This window comes from Musa acuminata, unplaced genomic scaffold (assembly GCF_036884655.1).
Source record: "Musa acuminata AAA Group cultivar baxijiao unplaced genomic scaffold, Cavendish_Baxijiao_AAA HiC_scaffold_496, whole genome shotgun sequence".
In the NCBI taxonomy this organism is placed as follows: domain Eukaryota; kingdom Viridiplantae; phylum Streptophyta; class Magnoliopsida; order Zingiberales; family Musaceae; genus Musa; species Musa acuminata.
This window is the reverse complement of record NW_027020741.1, coordinates 129,896-148,700: the sequence shown is the minus strand read 5'-3', so window position 1 is coordinate 148,700 and position 18,805 is coordinate 129,896. Positions and strand designations below refer to the sequence as shown.

Sequence of the window (18,805 nt, the reverse complement as noted above, 5' to 3'; positions counted from 1 at the left end):
TATCGAGTAGACTTCACACCGTCAGAATAGAGAAACACAGAAGAAACAAAGAGAGATTAGTTGGGCTCTGATCACTACTATTTCCATACTATTATTATTATTGATCTTATTAAGGATAATGTTTAGAAAGAGAGAAACAACATAGTTTGAAACAGAATCATGAGCTAGGTATGATAGAAAGAAGTCACCCAGGAAAAGAGGTGAGCTAGTAGGAACCAAATCAGTGCCACTAAGGCTATCCGGCCTGAGTGTAAGGCTTCAACCAGTCAGTGTGAGAATGGAGCTATGGAAGGAAAGACAGAAAGAAGGTAGTTAACCAGGTAGTTAACCGGGACAGACAGAAATCAATCCAGTTCGGGGCGGGGCAATCAATCCATTGTTGCTACTGCTGCTAGGGGAGAAAGAGTCAAGCCTAAGGAGTTGTTGACAGTTCAGTGTTTACTGAGAAAGAGTTGTTGACAGTTCAGTGTGGGGTGAAAATGACTATAAGGCCCTTATTATTCTTATTAGATTAGTAGGAATGCCTGAGTGGAAGACTAGGTTTCATACAAGAAAGAGTTGCAGAGTGGAAAGAGCCAGAGTCGAGGCCCTTATTGTAAGTTGAGGGGTTAGTTTTGCCTCGTTAAGGGGTCGGGTGGTTTACTTCCTTCAATTGACTAGCTAACCTGTAGTTACACATCATACATGTCTTGGCGGTTCATTTTCTCTATCTTTATTAAGGATAACTGATCAAACAAGGGATGAAACCACTCCTTAGTACTGACAACCAGACTTCAAGCACTAACTCCAAGACTTCAACTCAGTAGTGATAGGCTGAACCCAGGGAGTCAGAGGATGGAACGAGTGCTAGGACCGAGGCACCTAACAAACAGAATGCAACCAGTGAGGAGCAGCCTGAAAGCACTAACTCCAAGGCTATAGCTACTACCAACCAGCCTGCCCTCGTATTGGAATGAAGAGTTGCGGTAAGACATATCAGAATTAGATTAATGGGGGATTTGCGGTAAATAAGATATATTCCTAAGCAAAGGGGGAATTGCGGTAAATACAAATACTATGGAATGGGGGATTTGCGGTAAATAAGAATATATACAATTACTATTGGGGGATTTGCGGTAAGTCATACTCTTATCCAGTACTTAGGGATGTACTAATTGCGGTAAGTAATACTCTAGATGTCTTCGTTGCGGTAAGTAAAGAATATATTCCATTTGTAGTTGTCTTTGCGTTGCTTGGCCCCTATTTGTTGTTTGAGTATTAGAATTAGAGAAGTGGTGCTAGTCCCATACGCCGGGTTTCTATTCTTTTCAGTAGTGATTTGAATCTCTTAGTAGGTGGATACATTTCGGGTCTTGTTACCAGCAGTTATAGGTTTCAAGCTAGGATCAGTGTCCAGTGATACAGAGTGCAAGCACGGAGCGGAGGGCTAGCTTCTTTGTTTCATTTTTTGTTAATCATAGTTGGATTCCTTATTTTGAGTTTAGTTGGCGGGTTGGATAAATCAGAATCACAGTCTTAGGGTCGGGAGCAGGTGAAGCAGAGTTCAGTTAGTATCCGGACTTTTGCATTTCATTCAGTATTTCTTACTCTTAGCCTTAGAGCTATTAGTTTTAGTTTCCCTAGCCGAGGGTATCCTTCCAAATAGAATATGAGGAGTCGACAGTGAAGTCTCTACTACTATACTATAGGTTGGTTCAAGTATAACTAGTTACAGGACGAGAGACAGGAGCGTAGGGGCTCATAGTGAGTAAAGCAAGTCGGATGTGTTAGTTAGTAATTCCTATAAGCACTTGTTTTAGTCTCTTACGGACTTGTTTGGTTCCCTTCGATCTCACTGACGCCGAAGACATCACGTAGTAATAACAAGCACAAAACGAATTGTATGATAGGCGGTAGGGGACTTGGTCGCAGTGGTTTCATTCCTTAAAGCGGTGGTGAGAGCCTAAGTTCTTAGTGGTTGTTGTATAATAGTAATAGCAAATACCATATGAAAACACACATATCAATATATAAGTTCAAAGAAGACCCATCCGTATAAGTGAAAAGAATACCGAATTCCAGAATGAGACCAGTGAGAAACAGACTTAACCAGTGCCTAGCAAGAACGAAAACACTCCCCACTCCCACTGATTCCCTGTCCGTTAGCGGTCTACTTCAGGCTTAAACCAGTCAGTATGAGAATGGAGCTAACTACTATCAGAATGCAACCACTGCTCCCAAGCCTGATACTAGTGCTAGTGGTACTGATGCGGTGGCTGCGAGGTATGGGTTTGTAGCTACTCCGACTGCTCTGTCAGGTAGTAAGCCTAATACTGGTGCTGCTCAGGCCTATGTTGGGTCGCTCAGGTCTATAACCACTGAGGGCTCGCTACCGCTTTGAACTCCTGCCGCACTTTAGCTCACTGACGCGTCACGTTAGTAGTGACTTGTCTAGTAGTTGTTTGTCTAGTAGTGCCTTGGTGGCTGATACTAGTGCATCACAGATCGAACCAAGGGGGGAGTAGCTCCGGCTGATACCAATGCCACTCAGAATTGACCTCAGTAGTCACAGAATCAGAGAGCTCTCCTCCAGTCACAGAATCAAACTAAGTAGTTCAAGAATAGAAGCTGGGCAGCTCAGGTCTCACACTACTGTTGCTAAGGCTGCAACCACCGCATCCAAGGCTGAAACCGGATAGGCTCATAATGGACTAGGTAGGGGGCGAGACTGAGACAACAGCTACTAAGAACCAAACCCAGGAGTCAAAGAACAGAATCAAACTAGTGAGACAGAGAATGAGACCGGGTAGACTCGTTCTTTCACCCAGTAGCCTATAAATGGTAATTACAGAATTGCACTCATCAGGCAGAGACTTCAATTAGATCCGATCAGCCTTAACCTAGTGCCAGCAAGCCTTAACCCAGTGCTGGGCAGACCGAAACCAGTGCTTCCAAGCCTGTTGCCGGGTAAGTTAGAGAACGAGACCGGGTAGTGACGGGCTGTAGCTATGTAGTTACAGACTGATGCTATTGCTGGTAAGACTTCAACAAGGTAGTTAAAGAACCAAACCCAAACCGGGGAGTCAAAGGCTGATACCAGTGCCACTGAGACTGATGCCGGGTATACTCAGACTATAACGGTGTCTACCAAGCCTGAAACCAGTACCATAGAGCTACTCAGTTACAGAATTGACCTCAGCAGTCACAGGATGGAACCACTCCTGAGTACTAACAACAAGACTTCAACTAAGAGGTGAGCTAGCGATCAACAAGAATACAACCACTGTTAATAAGAATGCAACAGTAGCCGAAGGGGCTGGTCTTCCACTCAGGAGTCAAAGAAGTGGAGTGGTCAGCAGCTGGGCTTGTTTCAAGAAGTCTTAGTGGATGTCGGCCAGGTAAGAAAGAGAATGCCCTGTTCGAGTGATTGTTTAATACCGAGTGGAACTCCAGGCTAGGAATACGGAATGGAAGAATGGAACAAGTCAGTAGGAGCTAGCACCGGTAAGTAGGAAAGTCAGACTTCAACCAGTGAGTCAGCGAGTGGAGCTAGCAAGGCATAGAGTGAAACCAGTGAGTCAAAGAGAAGCCTTAAAGCACCCAGTAGTTGATAGGTAATGATTCTCCTATCGGGGGGAGCAGCCCTTTAGCTATACATTAGTAGTTGCTTGGTGGCTTAACTTCACTACCAACAAGGAATAAGTCATTTCAGAATGAACCTAAGAAGTAATCAAGTCAGAATGCAAGTAAGTGAAGGTTCAGCTGCAGTGCCAGGAATATAGTCTTGTTGCCAGAGGGGAGCAAGAGGTATTCTATCAGATAGTAGCAAGAGCCTTAGCGGTCTCATAAGAAAGAAAGTCACTAATGAGTGAAAAGAGCATAAGTGGAAGTCGAGTTAAGCAAAGGGATAGTAATAAGTTTCAAGATATAAAGCAGTGTGAGCTCCCGAATCCGCTATTCAAGGAAAGGATTATCAATCAGGTGTGTTCAAGCTGTATCTGTAAATAATGTTTCTGTTCGCAATGAAAGTCAAGTTCGGTTCAGAAAGGGGAGTTCGGAAATGAGGGAAATGAGAAAGCGAGAGAGCAAGGCAAGAAACTACTGAAGAATGGAATATTTGGGCTTTCCTTTCTCCTATACGCGACCTGGCCATACCAGCGTTAGTCGAGTCCCTGTGCTCTGAACAAACCTCGTATGTGCTCCTCTAAGAATTGAGTTGACTTACCGCTCTTAAAGGCAGGAGCACTAGGGGAAGTTAGTTTACTCGGTATCATGGAAGGGTAGAGTTTTCTGATATAACTACTATTAACCTGGTATTGTATAAGAATAGGGGCCAAGCAACAGTCAGAATGAAACCAGTAAGGGCAAGAATGAAAGTATTTCTTTGCCAACAACACCCTACTTTATCACTGCCCCTGCTCTTGTTCTTGTTGACGAACATCAGTACTTCCTGCTTCTGCTCGAACTCAACTTTATGAACTGACACAGAGCTTAAATAAGGGCTGGCAATTCTGCTGATGATACTGATGAAAATAAGGATTCTGCGCCTTCTTTTCTTCTGCTTTAGTGTACTAGCCCGCTTGCTGCTTACTTGAGTGAGAGCAGCTTCCCCTTCCTTTGAACTAGCTTCTGCCCCTATTGAACTAAAGAAGAGAGTTGCGGAAGAAAGATCAGACATAGTTTGGGTATACAAGCCCAGGTCCAATAGAAAGTATAGTTCCGGGTCCAATAGAAAGTATAGTTCCAGAAGTCGTTGTTGGCGAGAGATAGAGGTCAGTCCAGTAGTAGAGTAGTTTCATCAGTTATCCTTTCTAAAGAGAAGAAGCCAAGCCAGAGTTCAAATCCTAACTTCAAGGTCAAGGCTCGGGAAGCTATGAAAGTGGAGTTTAGAGTAGCTAGTCCAGTAGTGGGCGAGAAGGTAGTTTACTGACTTTGTGGGTAGCTGTGTCATTCCTATACTAGGAGAAAGTGCTTGTGTTAAGAAAAGAAGAAATCTATCTCCGACTGCCGCTACACATTATACGTGTCTTGGCGGCTCGGGTAGGCTTTTATACTTACTTGCTTGTTAGGGAAAGGGATCGGTTCACTTATTTAATGATATTACAAGGGTAAGGGTCGGATAGCTCCATTAAGTACTGGCTCGGGTAGGGTATGCTGGTTTCATGAAGTGACTGGGCTCGGGGAGGCTGATTTCTTTGCTTCTTCTCCGAAAACTACCTGTAACTAAGGGATAGGGGTGGTTTTGTTTACTTACTTGTGGAATTCAGTAACTAGGCTAGGAAGTCAGTTACTAGGCTCGGGAAGCTATTAGTTGATTTCTAAAGAAAAGATCAGAGGAGAGATCAGAGGCGTGAATCACCATTTCTAAAATCACAAATAATATAGAAAAGTCGTACAATTGCTCCTTGCTTTTCAACTCCTAAATGTATACTAAATTCTATATTCTCTTTATATATGTGAACGGATCAAACAAGGGATTCCACCAATCAACGGGCTGAAACCAGTCAGTATGAGAACCAAACCAGTGCTAACGAGAATGGAGTTGATCGGTGTAAGACTGAAAGCGGTAAGTCCGAGCCTGATGCCGGGTATGACCAGAACTCCTATATTGGTACTAAGTAAAGAATAGAACTGGTAAGGACAAGAATGCAACCGGTAAATCCAAGAAGGGAGCTGACCAATTACGGAATTGCACTCGTCAGTAAAGGAATGGAAGCAGTCGCTGGGAGATAGAGCCAAGCCAGAGTGAAAAGAGCCCGAGTTAGGTTAGTTGGTAAAGAGAAAAGAGACAGCTCTTAAGTTCATGGTTCTAGTCTGAATCCCGGGTTTGATGCGGGGAAGTGGGTAGGCTCGGTAAGCATTTAAGTAAGAAGGAGAGGCCAGGTCAGGTCGTACTGCTCGTCGTACTGCTCCTGTTCGAGTTATAGTAATAATCCCCTGTTTCATCTGTTTTCCTTAGTAAAGATAAGATCTCATTTTGTAGGGGACAAGTAAGTACTTGAGTCTCGGAGTCGAGGAGTAATAAATCAGAATTAGTGCAATACCTGAGTAGTATACTAAGCTTGCCCGTTAGCAGTGACTTGCCTAGTAGCTTGGCAGTTGCCATAGGTAGATTAGCCGGAGTTCATAGAGGAAGTAGAGAAGCCGAGGGAAGTTATTGGCCTAGTTATTGGACTCAGATCTCTTCAAGGTCAGCAGTTCAGTAAGAAGGAGAGGCGAGGTTAAGTACTTGCTTTTATGCCCTATTAGTTTCATCTCATATAGAAAGAAGTAATTACTGAATCAGAGGTTAAGTAGTCAGCAAGTGCATGAAAGGGAAATCGACTGCTTTCAAGGGACAATAAAGTCAGCAGCATAGGAAACAGAATCAGGGGAGTTAGTATACGCTTTGCCCTTCTAGTCCTTTCTTACCCACTTCCTATTGTCTCCTAAGTAAGGGATAAGATCATCTGTTCGCCTAGTTATAGTTTCATCCCCAATTCCAGTTATAAAGTAAGGTAAGGCAAGGGGAGCTAGACTCCCTTTGTGTAATGTTGCGCTAAGGAGCGGTTCCTAGTATACGAGTAGTTCTGTTTCAGCAGTAGAGTTGTTCTGTTCGAGGTAAAGTTTCAAGTGTTGTTTAAGTGAGCCTACCTTTACGGATTGCTAGTAGAAGTGTTAGAGGTATAGAGTAGCCAGCAGCGGCAGACAAGCCGACAAGCCACTCGAAATCAGGTGTTACAAAAGAAGCAAGGGAACCCTCAGAAAGCCTCAAATAATGCAATGGAAGCGAATTCATAGGTCCATTTACCATAAAACAACATAAGTGCTGTGATAGTGCATTTTACACCAATATCTTGATGGTTCCTTCCCTTGTTGTAGAGAGAGAGGTGATTGTCCTGTCCTGGGTAGTCAATAGGCCCAGTCTATACTCAAGTGTTTTAGAGTGTTGAATAAGTCCGGCGGTTATGAGTAAGACCTGTTTAGTAGGGACCAAGCGTATACTAGGGGAATAAATACCTTTCTTTAGTACTATATTAATTCTTTGACTACGACGGTCAATTCGAACTTGAACTACAGGGTGGAATTCCAACTTGCTTCATTGGATCCTTACTCAGATCTTTGAGACTTACCACTTACTGCTGGCTACTTTACCGACACAGTTATTATTTGTTACTGCCGCTAGTGTTCTTCTACTATACCAATCTCTCTTCTCTTCTCTTGCTTATTTTGTTGCTTACTTGTTTGCTTGTTCTATAAAGAATAGAGGATGGGCACCCCGACCCGAGAGTTGATTTAAGTGTTGGATTGAATCCAGCGGAATTAGGAAAAACCGTTACTAGTTCTTGCTTGCACCCTATCTGATTCTTTCACGTTAGCTGAGAAGACCGAAACTAACTGAACTCTCCGTAAGCACTTAGTCTTGCGAGTTTTCCTTACTTCGTACTTGAATCACCATCACCCCGAGAATAGAAGATTGATGTAGGTACCGCTGAACTTCCGTTAGCCTGAAGAGTAGAATTGATTGAGGCACCTACGAGCTAAAAGAGCGGCAGGAGCTTAACTGTCTCCTAGAGTTTAGAGTTGACCGGGCAGTAAGTGGTAGTATAGTTTAGATCGAAAAAAGAAAAGAATCAAGATAAAGTAAAGGCTTTGTTGCCATGTTAGTGAAGAAATCCGTGTTGGTGCCGACGCCGAGGGAAGATACTTGATATAAGCCTAATAAGGAGAAAAAGCTAGAGCAGTAGAATCCGCTGTGAAAAGATCATCAGCTGAAGATAGATTAAAAGATGATGGATAAGAAGCCAGGCATGAAATCCAAATTAGGGCAGGAATCTCGTACCACCACCTAGCCTTGTACTCTAACATCTCCATCATAATTAATGGATTTTCTCTCAGTTGTGCACATGTGGTGTATAAATATGAGTCAATAGCACTGCTTGGCTTGTTCTTCTTATATGAGTCAATATGATAGCACTGCTTGGCTTGTTCTTCTTATATGAGTCAATAGCACTGCTTGTTATTCTTTCTACTGTTCCATGAGATTCAACCTGTGCTTAAGAGAGAATTGACCCTGAACTTGATACCGCACGCAAAGCTTATGAGTCTGATCCTTATCTTGAGTTAAGGTAAGATTGTTCACATCCTGGATCTCCTATCAGTTGATGGGTAGGTATGAAACCTATTGCAATGGAATTGCCTAGCTTAGAGCTTTCTCTTTCTAACAGCTGACCTTCCAATTGACTGGTATCGGGAAAGTAAGATGAGAGCTAGATCACATCTCTGGCTCAGTAAAGGAAACTTCCTTTTCGTCGACAGCTTGCAGTTTCCGGACTAGCCTTCCTTCCATAGGGTTATCCTCCATCTTTTCTACCCCACGAGCGTGTAAGGGTGAGAATTCCTATATTGTTAGGACCTTCCTATCTTCTGTTCGAATTATTTGTATCCCAAGATTGTCCGCTCTTGCTCTTATTCTTACTTCCTTGACTTTGAGTGTAATAAGTACTCCCCTTTGTTTCTCCTACTAGGTTTCGAGGAAGGCAGGATAGATAAGCTAGGATTAGATGTGTCATTTAGTCGAAGAGGGTAAGATATTGCCTTTATGCCTGCGCTTTCAGCAATACAGGTGCTTCCTTGCCTCCCTTTCCGTTTCCTAAGGACTGCCAGCTTTCTTGTTTGTGATTTCCTTTTCTTAAGTAGTAGACTGAGTCAGAGGAGGAAGTCGTTGGGTGGAGAGGTCCGGTCTCTAGCGTCCTATCTTATGTCCGAATTCTTTCTCTCTGTTAATTGTCCTCTCGTCCAGTTGCTCAAGATAGATAAGCAAGGAGAACTTTGATTCAGGTAACTCTATGTTGCTCCGGTTAGTTCTGTTCTGTAATCAACTACCTGGGTAAAGTAGCTCCTGTCGGTTTAGAGCAAGCAAAGAAAGCTCAGAATAGATTAGATCGATCAAGACTAGTAGTTAGTTGTTCCTACTTACCTGACTTGCTAGTAGGAAGCGATGCTATGGAACCAACCGAATCCACTCTCGTGACCATGATCGAAGATCAATCCGGGGAAAGAGATGAGCTTATATATGAAAAGCTACCCGTATTTACACATACGAGGAATCACTCACTAACGGACAAGAGAGCGACAAATGAGCTTTCAAAAGTGCAAAACGAAAGGGTTGGTAGCTTTCGGCCTTATTGATCCAATCACTCTTTGAGACTACTGCTTGTGCTTGGCTCAGCATAGCCTTCTTTTTGAAAAGCTGACTGCTCAAGTAAAGTGAGGAAAGCTAAAAGCTGACTGCTCAAGTAAAGTGAGGAAAGCCTGATCTGATTTGGAATCCTTTTTCAACGCCTTCTTTCCTGATCGATTCTTAGGGGAATCGTAGGCCAAAAATGGATTCGTCAACGGAGGATGCCTTTCAAGGAAAAAGTAACGACACCGCATTCCCACACTTTATCATCTGTTTCATAGAGGAGTGAGGCTGGCTAAAGCACCAAAACCAATAGTTAGTAAGAGAGCGCCATCAGGATAAAGATCAAAAGGGGGGGCTCTAGAAAAGATGCCTTGAAGAGTGAAAATACCGTAAGCGCCCAACTTCCACACATCGAAATAGACAGGTGATCCTGCACGCCTAACCTAACTTTCATGCACGGAATCAACTGTGATCGAATAAGCTTTTTTAGGTAATGAAGCCAGGTACTGATTTGGGAAGTAACTGAACTTACTTAATCTCCCTTAGGGATTCGAGGAGCAGAAGGCTTACTAAGGAAAGCTAATGACATTGTTAAAGAGTGGGCAGAGAATGTGCTGTTGTCGCATGAATAGGAATAGGTTGTTCAAGAATAATTGTAAGACTAGCAATTGAATCAACTTCTCTTTCATTCCTAAACGCTGCAAAAGAAAGACGTAACCGGTGTTCAACTTATAAGGTTAACTGCTCTCGGAGTACTAGCCGCTCTTGGCACTGATTCCTTTCAAGTTATGCCCTTATGCCCGATCCAAATATGCAGGGAGGTTTTCCTCGAAGAGAAGCTCTAATAGTAGTATGCGGACTCATACTCATCCCAGTGAGAGTGCAGGAATATAATAAGATGCTCTTTCATCTCTTTGCAATAGATTGTGTTCAAATAGCCTGGGCTCAGCTCCTGCCGTGCAACGACTGACGCACAATAGAAATCAATTATGTTGTTTTGATTATTTATGTTGTGCTTTAGTGTCTTCTTGTCGTCTTGTCTGCTTGCCCCCGTCTTTGCAATAGAATGACTAACTGCTCTTGCTGCTATTTCATCATCTGTGGCACTGACTTTAGGAATCCCAGGGGCTTAAAGGTGCCTAGCCTTTGCACATGAAGGCCTTCTTCTCTAGCCTGATGCGGGCGATTCAAGTCATCGAGATAATAGAAGTGAATACCATACAATTGACTTGAAATATACTATATTGTGTTTTTATATACAAATAGGTTTCTTTAACAGGAAGTGAGAGTGAGTGTCACGCGGAGTTACGCTTTGGTTAGGCTTGACTTGATGATGGGTTACATATAGAAGGGCTTAGTTAGCTATGGAATCAGAAGCAACTCCGGGCAGATGGGATGCCCCAAAATAAGGCTTATGCAACTCGAGCCCAGTTGAGGAAGATGTGCTTTTTCGTATATACCTGTTTATAGCTCCCGCCTGGTATTATAGATGATAGGCTGTTCGAGTGATTGTTTCATCCCTAGTTGAAGCAAATTACTATAAGGCCCTCTACTCTTTGAGTCTAGCAGTTACTTGGCTGATAGCAAATAGGTTCGCACTAGGGCGGTTAGTTACCCTTATTATATCGGAGCTCACTCATGATTCTTTTTCATCTACTGATCTCGTTGACTTTACTCTGACTGCTGATTCTGATGCTACTGTTCTGAAATACCCATATCTTTATTGAACGATTGGCGAATGAGAAGAACTCGTGTAAGCTTTAAACTCTGTCAGCTCGGAAGATTGGTGAATAAGTAAAGTAGACTTTGCTCATATTTCCTTATTCCGTTTCAGGGATGCTGGATGCTGTGTCTTTAATAGATTAAGTAATCTTAAGGAGCTCTCTCTTTCAAAACTCCAATTTGCTAGGTTTTGCCATAAGGGGAGCTCACAAAATCATCAATTTATAGTGAAAAAACTTGCATTTCCCTCGTAAGTGCATTTTGCTAGGTTTTGCCATAAGGGGAGCTCACAAAAGTCATATTTTGAGGCCTTCCAACTGTCATTTCCCTCGTAACAATCATTTTGCTACTTTTTGCATATATATGGAGCTGTAACTTCCAATCATATGTACTATCTTATTACCTTTCCCTCTTATTCCCTTAACCCCGACTCTTTTCCTTCGCTTATGGGGCTTATAGGCTTGAGTTGACCCGACAAGCAACTATGACTTATTAGAATCCGATGATCGGTACCCTAATTAGAATTCCATACCGGCACCAGAGTGAGCTAGATACTGGACCTCCAATCGGCTCTGGCTACTTAGTTCAATATTCTTTACATTTTCCAGTGAATTGGATTTGGAAGTTCTATTTAAATGAATGAGTTGCGCGTAGGGAGTTATGTGAGTTCATGTCTTCGTCAGCTAATGCGAGTGACTATAGCGTTAGGAGCTGCCGCTACGTGGGCTTCCATCTACAATAACTGCACTGCTTCCATATAGGACTAGACTGATTGCTATAGGGCATAAGCCGCCTGTCCGTACTTTTCTTCTTACCCGGACCGGCGCACAAGGGAAGAAACCTCTCTAACGCAACCGCTCCAAAAGAGAATCATGGAATTGACGCAAGGCACTACCCTTTCTTGCAGAGGCCCTATACTAATAACTTGGCTTGCAGGACAAAGGCAGCTACACCGGCGTTAGCGAGCTTAGCTTTCCTTCCCTTTCCTTTTGCTACCCGATCGCTCTTTTGACTTTGGCTCTTTATCTGTATACTATTTATTATACACATCCCCGTTTCTAATCCATAATAAAGAGATGAGTTAGGATTCACTAAATAATAATAAAGAGATGAGTTAGGATTCACTAAATAAAGGACAAAAAGAATCAATGGGCCACCCACAGGAGAACCAACCCTTTCTCGTATCTGGCACTAATCCTTTTTGCACTTAGAATTGGAATGGAATAACTAATAGATTGAGCAGCAGCTCGTAGAGACCACCTTCCTTATAAAGAAATCAATAAAGAACATATCTCTCTTATCTTGAAATAAAGAACATATTGATCTTATCCTATATCTTGAAATAAAGAACATATTGATCTTATCTTATATATATATGTGTATGTTTCTATCCATATCCTGACATAAGAAGCCCAATAGGAGCAAGCAATACTGGAAAGGGCGATCCGAAAGACCTATACGGAGATCGGCTAAAACGCCCCAAAGGCATTACAAAAAGCACTTAGTAGAATGGATATGCCCACTATAGACAATACTAAACAAACTCTCATTTCTTCTAGACGGTATAAGGTCCTCTTTTCTTTCAAAGTGTCTTCTATCTGCTAGAGCTTGAATCATTCCCAAGGTTTTGCCAATACGTTGTTGTATCGCAGCAGATATTTCTCTTTCTAACCACACAATGAAAAGTACTTCCTCCTATTGTAATTCCGTGGTACAAAGATCTATAGGAGTCCATATACTAATATATAACTAAGGATTCCGATGTCTCAAAAGAAATGGTCGTTTTTACTTCGAATCTAATTAGGCATTAATTTCGGATCTATTACGCTTCACTTCTAAATGATCATAGGGTCTGTCTCCTCCAGTAAAGCCTTTCTAGAGCCTGTGGAATAAGAGCAACAATATGGATTTCTTCATTTCACCGATATTCGTACCAAATAATGAGCTAAGGCTTTCAGCTCCTTCCTTTTGCCATTGTACTTTCCCAATCTCATTCATTGTCAAACTCAACATTATCAATGGAAGGCGCAATGATAGGTAAGCAGTCTACGAAGCAAAGCCCCTTGCATTACAGAAATAGTTATGAACTTACTCCATTCCCTTAGTCTCCCGCCAAGCTAGCTAATCTAATAGTTTCTAGTTCCATTCCTTCTTCTTAACTTTAACCAACACTTAATTCAGAACGAAGGCCACCATCCTTCTTATTCTTTATTGATTTCTTTCTCGAGTGGATTTCTGGGTGCTAAGGCCCTGGAAAGGGGAGAGTAGCTGAGTGGTCAAAAGCGACAGACTGTAAATCTGTTGAAGGTTTTCTACGTAGGTTCGAATCCTGCCTCTCCCACTTATTGTTGTTGTAGACTCAAGATAAGATCAAGTAGGCGTCAGCGTAGGCCGAGCGAAGCTCTTTCTCTTTAGTAAGATAGACTAATTGCAATTGTATCGTATGCTAGTTAGAGAGGTTGGCGAACAACTACGATCGTTAGATATTCCCATTATCAGCTATATCCAATCCCAACTAGAATAGAAGCTAGGCGTAGGCTTTACGTCTGTCGGCACACGCATGCACCCTTAATAATGCCTCCTTGGTTCGGGACAAAGCCCAGCGATACCCTTACCCAGCAGCCAGCAGCTGACGCTGACCTTACTTTTCCGTTTCAAACTCCTCGAAGCTTCTTAGCCCTCGGAAGCAATGCTCTGTTTTTCATAGATTCTCCACTTTAGATTAACGCTTCTATACTCTATCTTAACGCTATATTCTTTAAGCATCTTAACGCTATATTCTTTAAGCAATGCAAGTATGATCGAGGATTGGACTTTAAGCAATGCAAGTATGATCGAGGATTGGAGAGGGATAGGTGGATTCAAAAGCTCAGGATGGAATGGAATTCAGAGTCTTTGTGCGAGCCGTATGCGGTGAGAGTCGCACGTACGGTTACGAGGGGGGTTAGCGTCTATACTATAAGTTTCTCAAACCCACCCTATTTGTTCCATGATCTATGGGTCTACTGGAGCTACCCACTTCGATCAATTAGCCAAGATTTTCACCGGATACGAAATAACTGGTGCTCAATCTAGTGGTATTTTTCTTGGGATTCTCTTTATCGCAGTAGGATCCCTATTCAAGATCACTGCAGTTCCTCTTCGGGCGGCTGTAGGACGGACGGCCCCCTATAGGTATACGCGTAGGATGGGTGGTACCGCTCATATTGTGGCTAATCCTCCTAACTGCACGCTAGAGCGCGTGAAACTAATCACTACCTCGTAAGAGCGTTGAGACCATAGCATGTTACACAAAAGCTAGCTTTCTCCGTAGTGTTGTCACACAGCTGCCCGACTAGAAGAGCCACTCGCTCAGTAGTGTTGTCACACAAGATAAGCATGCCTTAGCCAGCAGGCCGGGCGAATCTAAGTTCTCTTCCGGTCAACTGTCCACCCAGTCAAGTGCAAAAAACACAGTGGAATCACGCAACGCACGTAGCTGGTGTGCTTCCTGCCCACGAGGAAAGAAGAGCGACAAGGATAAGATTTCACTGTTTGCAGCATGGGAGCTGATTACCCAAATAATCCCTGGGAAAAAAGAAAAGATATCTCGGTAACGAAAACCATAGGAGGCTGTATTAGCGAGATCCAACGGTGAACTGCTGCCCAAAAGAAAACCGCCTGGAAGTCCGAGGACCTTTAGTACCTTACCCTAAACCTGAACCAGCAGCCTTCGCGCCAAGCAACGACCGCCCTTGTCCCCTTTGCTTTTTCCATTCCGCCTACTTCCTAGCTTTGTTCAGTCAGTCTAAGGCTTTGCTTCAGTGGTTCGCTTACCCACTTTATTTAGAAAGGGAACTCACTTAACTTCATTATAGGATTTCGAAAGGGAACTCACTTCATTATAGGGTTTCATAGGATTTCGAAAGGGAACTCACTTCATTATAGGGTTTCTGGATTTGCTTTCCAACCCATAGAATTCCTTAATTTCATGTAGTTATTAGCTTTCCGTTTTTCTTTGATGCTTACGGTTGCTCCTATACTTAGAGGGCTCATTTTCTTTTCCGCGGGCTCTTCTTTGAAGCTATAGTTTGCTAGCAGGGTATGCTCTTTAGAGTTTCTGGCGTACTAACGCTTTTATGCCTCAAGATGCTTACGTTAGCTGGGACCGCATTCAATAATAATGAATAGTGGGGAATTCCAAGAATATCCAATTTTCACAAAGAGGTATTTTACGAAGATCTTTCTATCAATAGATAGGAATGAGTGTTCAGGGGATAGGATCCATCTGCTCTCTCTCTATTTGATTTGAGTTTCAATCCAACTGCAATAATAAGATAGGTAGATTCTGATTTTAGAATGCCTTCTTTTCTTTTGCTTGCCCTATTTTAGAATAAGGAATTTCGGCTCGGGAAAGCGCTGGCAACAACATCAAGGAAGGGGTCTATGTAGCTGCCCGCCTACAGAGCAGCAGGTTCGGCATCTACTACAAATGATATAATCCACTTATTCTAACAACGTCTGTGCTAGGCAGCGTGTGGAATGGAACTTATTAACAGGCCTTTTGGATATATAATCCAAGCCGATAGTGGAGTTACGTGAACAGCCGTCTGATGGAAAACCACTTTCATGTTCGGTTCATAGAGCACTTTTCTCGTTGAGAATTCCTCGTTCTCTTTTGTGTGAATTCCCCAGCTAGAATTAACCACTTTTGGGGCCGCCCCGAAGAAAACCTCCCTCTCTCTCTCTCGCTCGGACTCAATCTCTCTTTTGACTCAATATATGTGGGCACCCGATATCTATGAGGGTTCACCCACCCCGGTTACAGCATTCCTTTCTCTTGCGCCTAAAATCTCTATTTCTGCAAATATGTCACGTGTTTCTATGGTTGGTTCCTATGGAGGTACATTGCAACAAATCTTCTTTTTCTGCAGCATTGCTTCTATGATCTTAGGAGCAGTGGCCGCCATGGCCCAAACGAAAGTCAAAAGACCTCTAGCTCATAGTTCGATTGGACATGTAGGTTATATTCGTACTGGTTTCTCATGTGGAACCATAGAAGGAATTCAAGCACTACTTATATATATTTGGATTTATGCATCAATGACGATGGATGCATTCGCCATAGTTCCAGCATTACGGCAAACCCGTGTCAAATATATCTCTGAATTAGGCGTTCTAGCCAAAACCAATCCTATTTCGGCTATTACCTTCTCCATTACAATGTTCTCATACGCAGGAATACCCCCGTTAGCCGGCTTTTGTAGCAAATTCTATATGTTCTTCGCCGCTTTGGGTTGTGGGGCTTACTTCCTAGCCCTAGTTGGAGTAGTTACTAGCGTTATAGGTCGTTGGGCGGCCGGAAGGTTGCCATGAGTCAGGTTTGGGAAGGCAGTATTCCGTGCACTGGACACGTAGCTTACCGAATCAGTTGCGACACGGATTGGAATGCATACTACGAAATCAAGGGTAGAGTCTTATACATAAACCGTCGACTCCATATCCTTGTACGAGTCCACAATCACTACACGAGATGAACCTGGGTTTGGTGAATATAAGTTTGCCTTAGGTCTAATAGGACTCCCAGTTACAGCGCGCTATCGTATACTGAGGTGCTCCCCATCGGTAGTTGGAACGACGCGGGCCTTGATTCAATTCATCAAGATTCAGGGACAGAGGATTTCAGCACCTTATCATTTTGGGCAGAAAACGAATCGACATCTCCTTGTGATAAAGCCCTTTCAATTGAAGTTGGGAAAGAACGGCGAAGTCCATCCGAAAAACAAACCCCCAATGAATAAATCAGAGGAGAGCCAAGTTTCAATGGCGCGCGAACGAAGCGCATGCAGAACGGGCACGGATAGAGAAATACATAAGTGTGGTGGAAGAGACCGAGCTCATTCCTTTCACTTACTGGGCTGGGCGCAGTGCTTTGTTTCCTGGCAAAATCAAGGATTTGGGGCTTATTCCAAAATCAATAGTCTTAGAAAGATAAGATGGATCCCAGAGTCTTAGAAAGATAAGATGGATTAAAGGCATCGATTTCTTGTTTCTACTTATATCTAATAAAGGCATCGATTTCTTGTTTCTACTTATATGTTTCTACTTATATCTAATAAAGGCATCGATTTCTTGTTCGCCCCCCCGCTTCAGAAACGGCTCCGCAGCAATGGATGGCAGAGGGTCCGTAGTACCCGAAGCACTGGAGTTATACAGTAACCGGGAAGGGACCTAGAAGTGCCTACAACTTACTACTCAACTTGGCTCCACACATTTACAGAGCTAACCCCTGTCCAGTGTCTGGCAGAACGTTTGGGGCTTCAATCCGGACTCCTTATCCCCTCTCGGCTAACAGAGCCTTACTTATTCAGGGGAGAGAGTATAGCCTCGAGAAGCACTCTGGAGAGGAAGATCCTTTGGCCACTCTTCATTCTCTACTTTTCTCTCTGCCTACATGGAAGCGGGGCAGTGATGGAAAAGATCAAACACGGGTATTTCTTTCGGGCTTTAGCATACCATAAGATCATACACATTTCTCATTCCGCTGACTTTCTTTTTCGTCTCCACAAACTCAGAGAAAGAATCATCTTCTTCAACTTACTATACCTAACCCCTTCCTAGAGCCGTGTATTGTAAGTGATCCGAACCTGTCCCTTCCTAGAGCCGTGTATTTTAAGTGATCCGAACCTGCCCGGAGTGAGCCCCCAAACAATAGGCAAGTTCCGTTGGTGAGCCGTATGATGGGCAACTATCTCCTGCGGTTCGGAGAGGACTCAGCTCTTAGTTAGTACCCGCTTAGTTTCGGGTTAGATCTTTTCACTCTATTTAATTATATAAGAATAGCGAAAAGAATGTTTTTTGATAGACCTAGGACATGGATTCTATTTAAACCTATGGATCGTGACAAGTCGTTACTACTAGCAATGACTTCCTCTTTCATTACTTCATCCTTTCCATATCCCTCTCCCTTGTTCGATCTTACTCATCAAATGGCACTCAGTTCATATCTTTAAGTTCGATCATTAACAAACAAGGTTCAAAGAAAGGGTGGGACATTAACAATGAAGGATCCAACACTTTTGAGATAGGCTAGAATTTACCACGCCCAACTAACTACAGCAGAAAAGTGGTAGTCCCAAACTAACTAAAGCATTAAAGCGGCTAACTACTACTAGCTCCACTAACTAAAGCATTAAAGCGGCTAACTACTACTAGCTCCACTAACTCAAGTAGAAAAGCGGGCCCAAACATCAGCATCTTTCCCGTAGTGTGCCCGCAGCAAAGCTGTAGTGCTAACAACTACTATAATTCAGGTTCGTTTTTCAGCTCGTCTTGACCATGGCATCTTTTTTTGTTAGCAAGCTTCTCGCTCTTATAAGATCATACGGATTTCTCATTCAGGGAAAGAATAAGTAATACTAAATAGCTATGTTGACAATCTCCTTGCTCTCCATATATGCTATCTTGACTTTGTTAGGTGGGTTTAAACAGGACTTGGTAATAACTTAATATGTTTTCAGCAGTAAGGACACTAGTATCAAGGACATGCCCGGAGGAAACAGCTGGTGATGGAGTAAGTTAATAAGACTCGGTTGTTGGAGAAGGAGCTTTCGTTTTTGCACTCATAGGCAGCTATTGAACCCGTTTCAACTCTCTCATAAGAGAACTTCCAATCCGATTTTCTAGCTTGAATCTAGGTCTTTCAGGTCAGGAGTTAAAGAGACAGAGGACAAGATCAATAGTAGAATAAGGTCCATGCCCAGCTTCCTTCTTGTTTGCCCGGAATCAGAGGAATTTATAGACAGAGCTACTGTTAAGAAGCATTCACTCTTCATTCGCCTAGGGGTGGACGAAGACCTTTCACTACTATAAGTAAGATGCCTCCCACTCGCACTCCCACTGATTGGATGGAACTGAGACTGTCACTAGTTTACTAAAAGGAGTACCTTCCCCTGACCT

The 18,805-nt window shown here is 43.0% G+C and overlaps 1 protein-coding gene and 1 non-coding gene across 2 annotated transcripts; both read left to right on the top strand.

Moving 5' to 3' along the window:
* The first annotated feature begins 13,125 nt into the window (after positions 1 to 13,125).
* On the top strand, positions 13,126 to 13,208 carry TRNAY-GUA (transfer RNA tyrosine (anticodon GUA)). The gene has a single exon. It is a non-coding gene; the product is annotated as a tRNA-Tyr (tRNA).
* Positions 13,209 to 14,129: 921 nt separating this feature from the next.
* Positions 14,130 to 17,671, top strand: LOC103973027 (NADH-ubiquinone oxidoreductase chain 2). The gene has a single exon (XM_065176402.1). The coding sequence runs from the start codon at positions 15,629 to 15,631 to the stop codon at positions 16,220 to 16,222; it is 594 nt and encodes a 197-aa protein (XP_065032474.1). The 5' UTR covers positions 14,130 to 15,628; the 3' UTR covers positions 16,223 to 17,671.
* Positions 17,672 to 18,805: the final 1,134 nt, after the last annotated feature.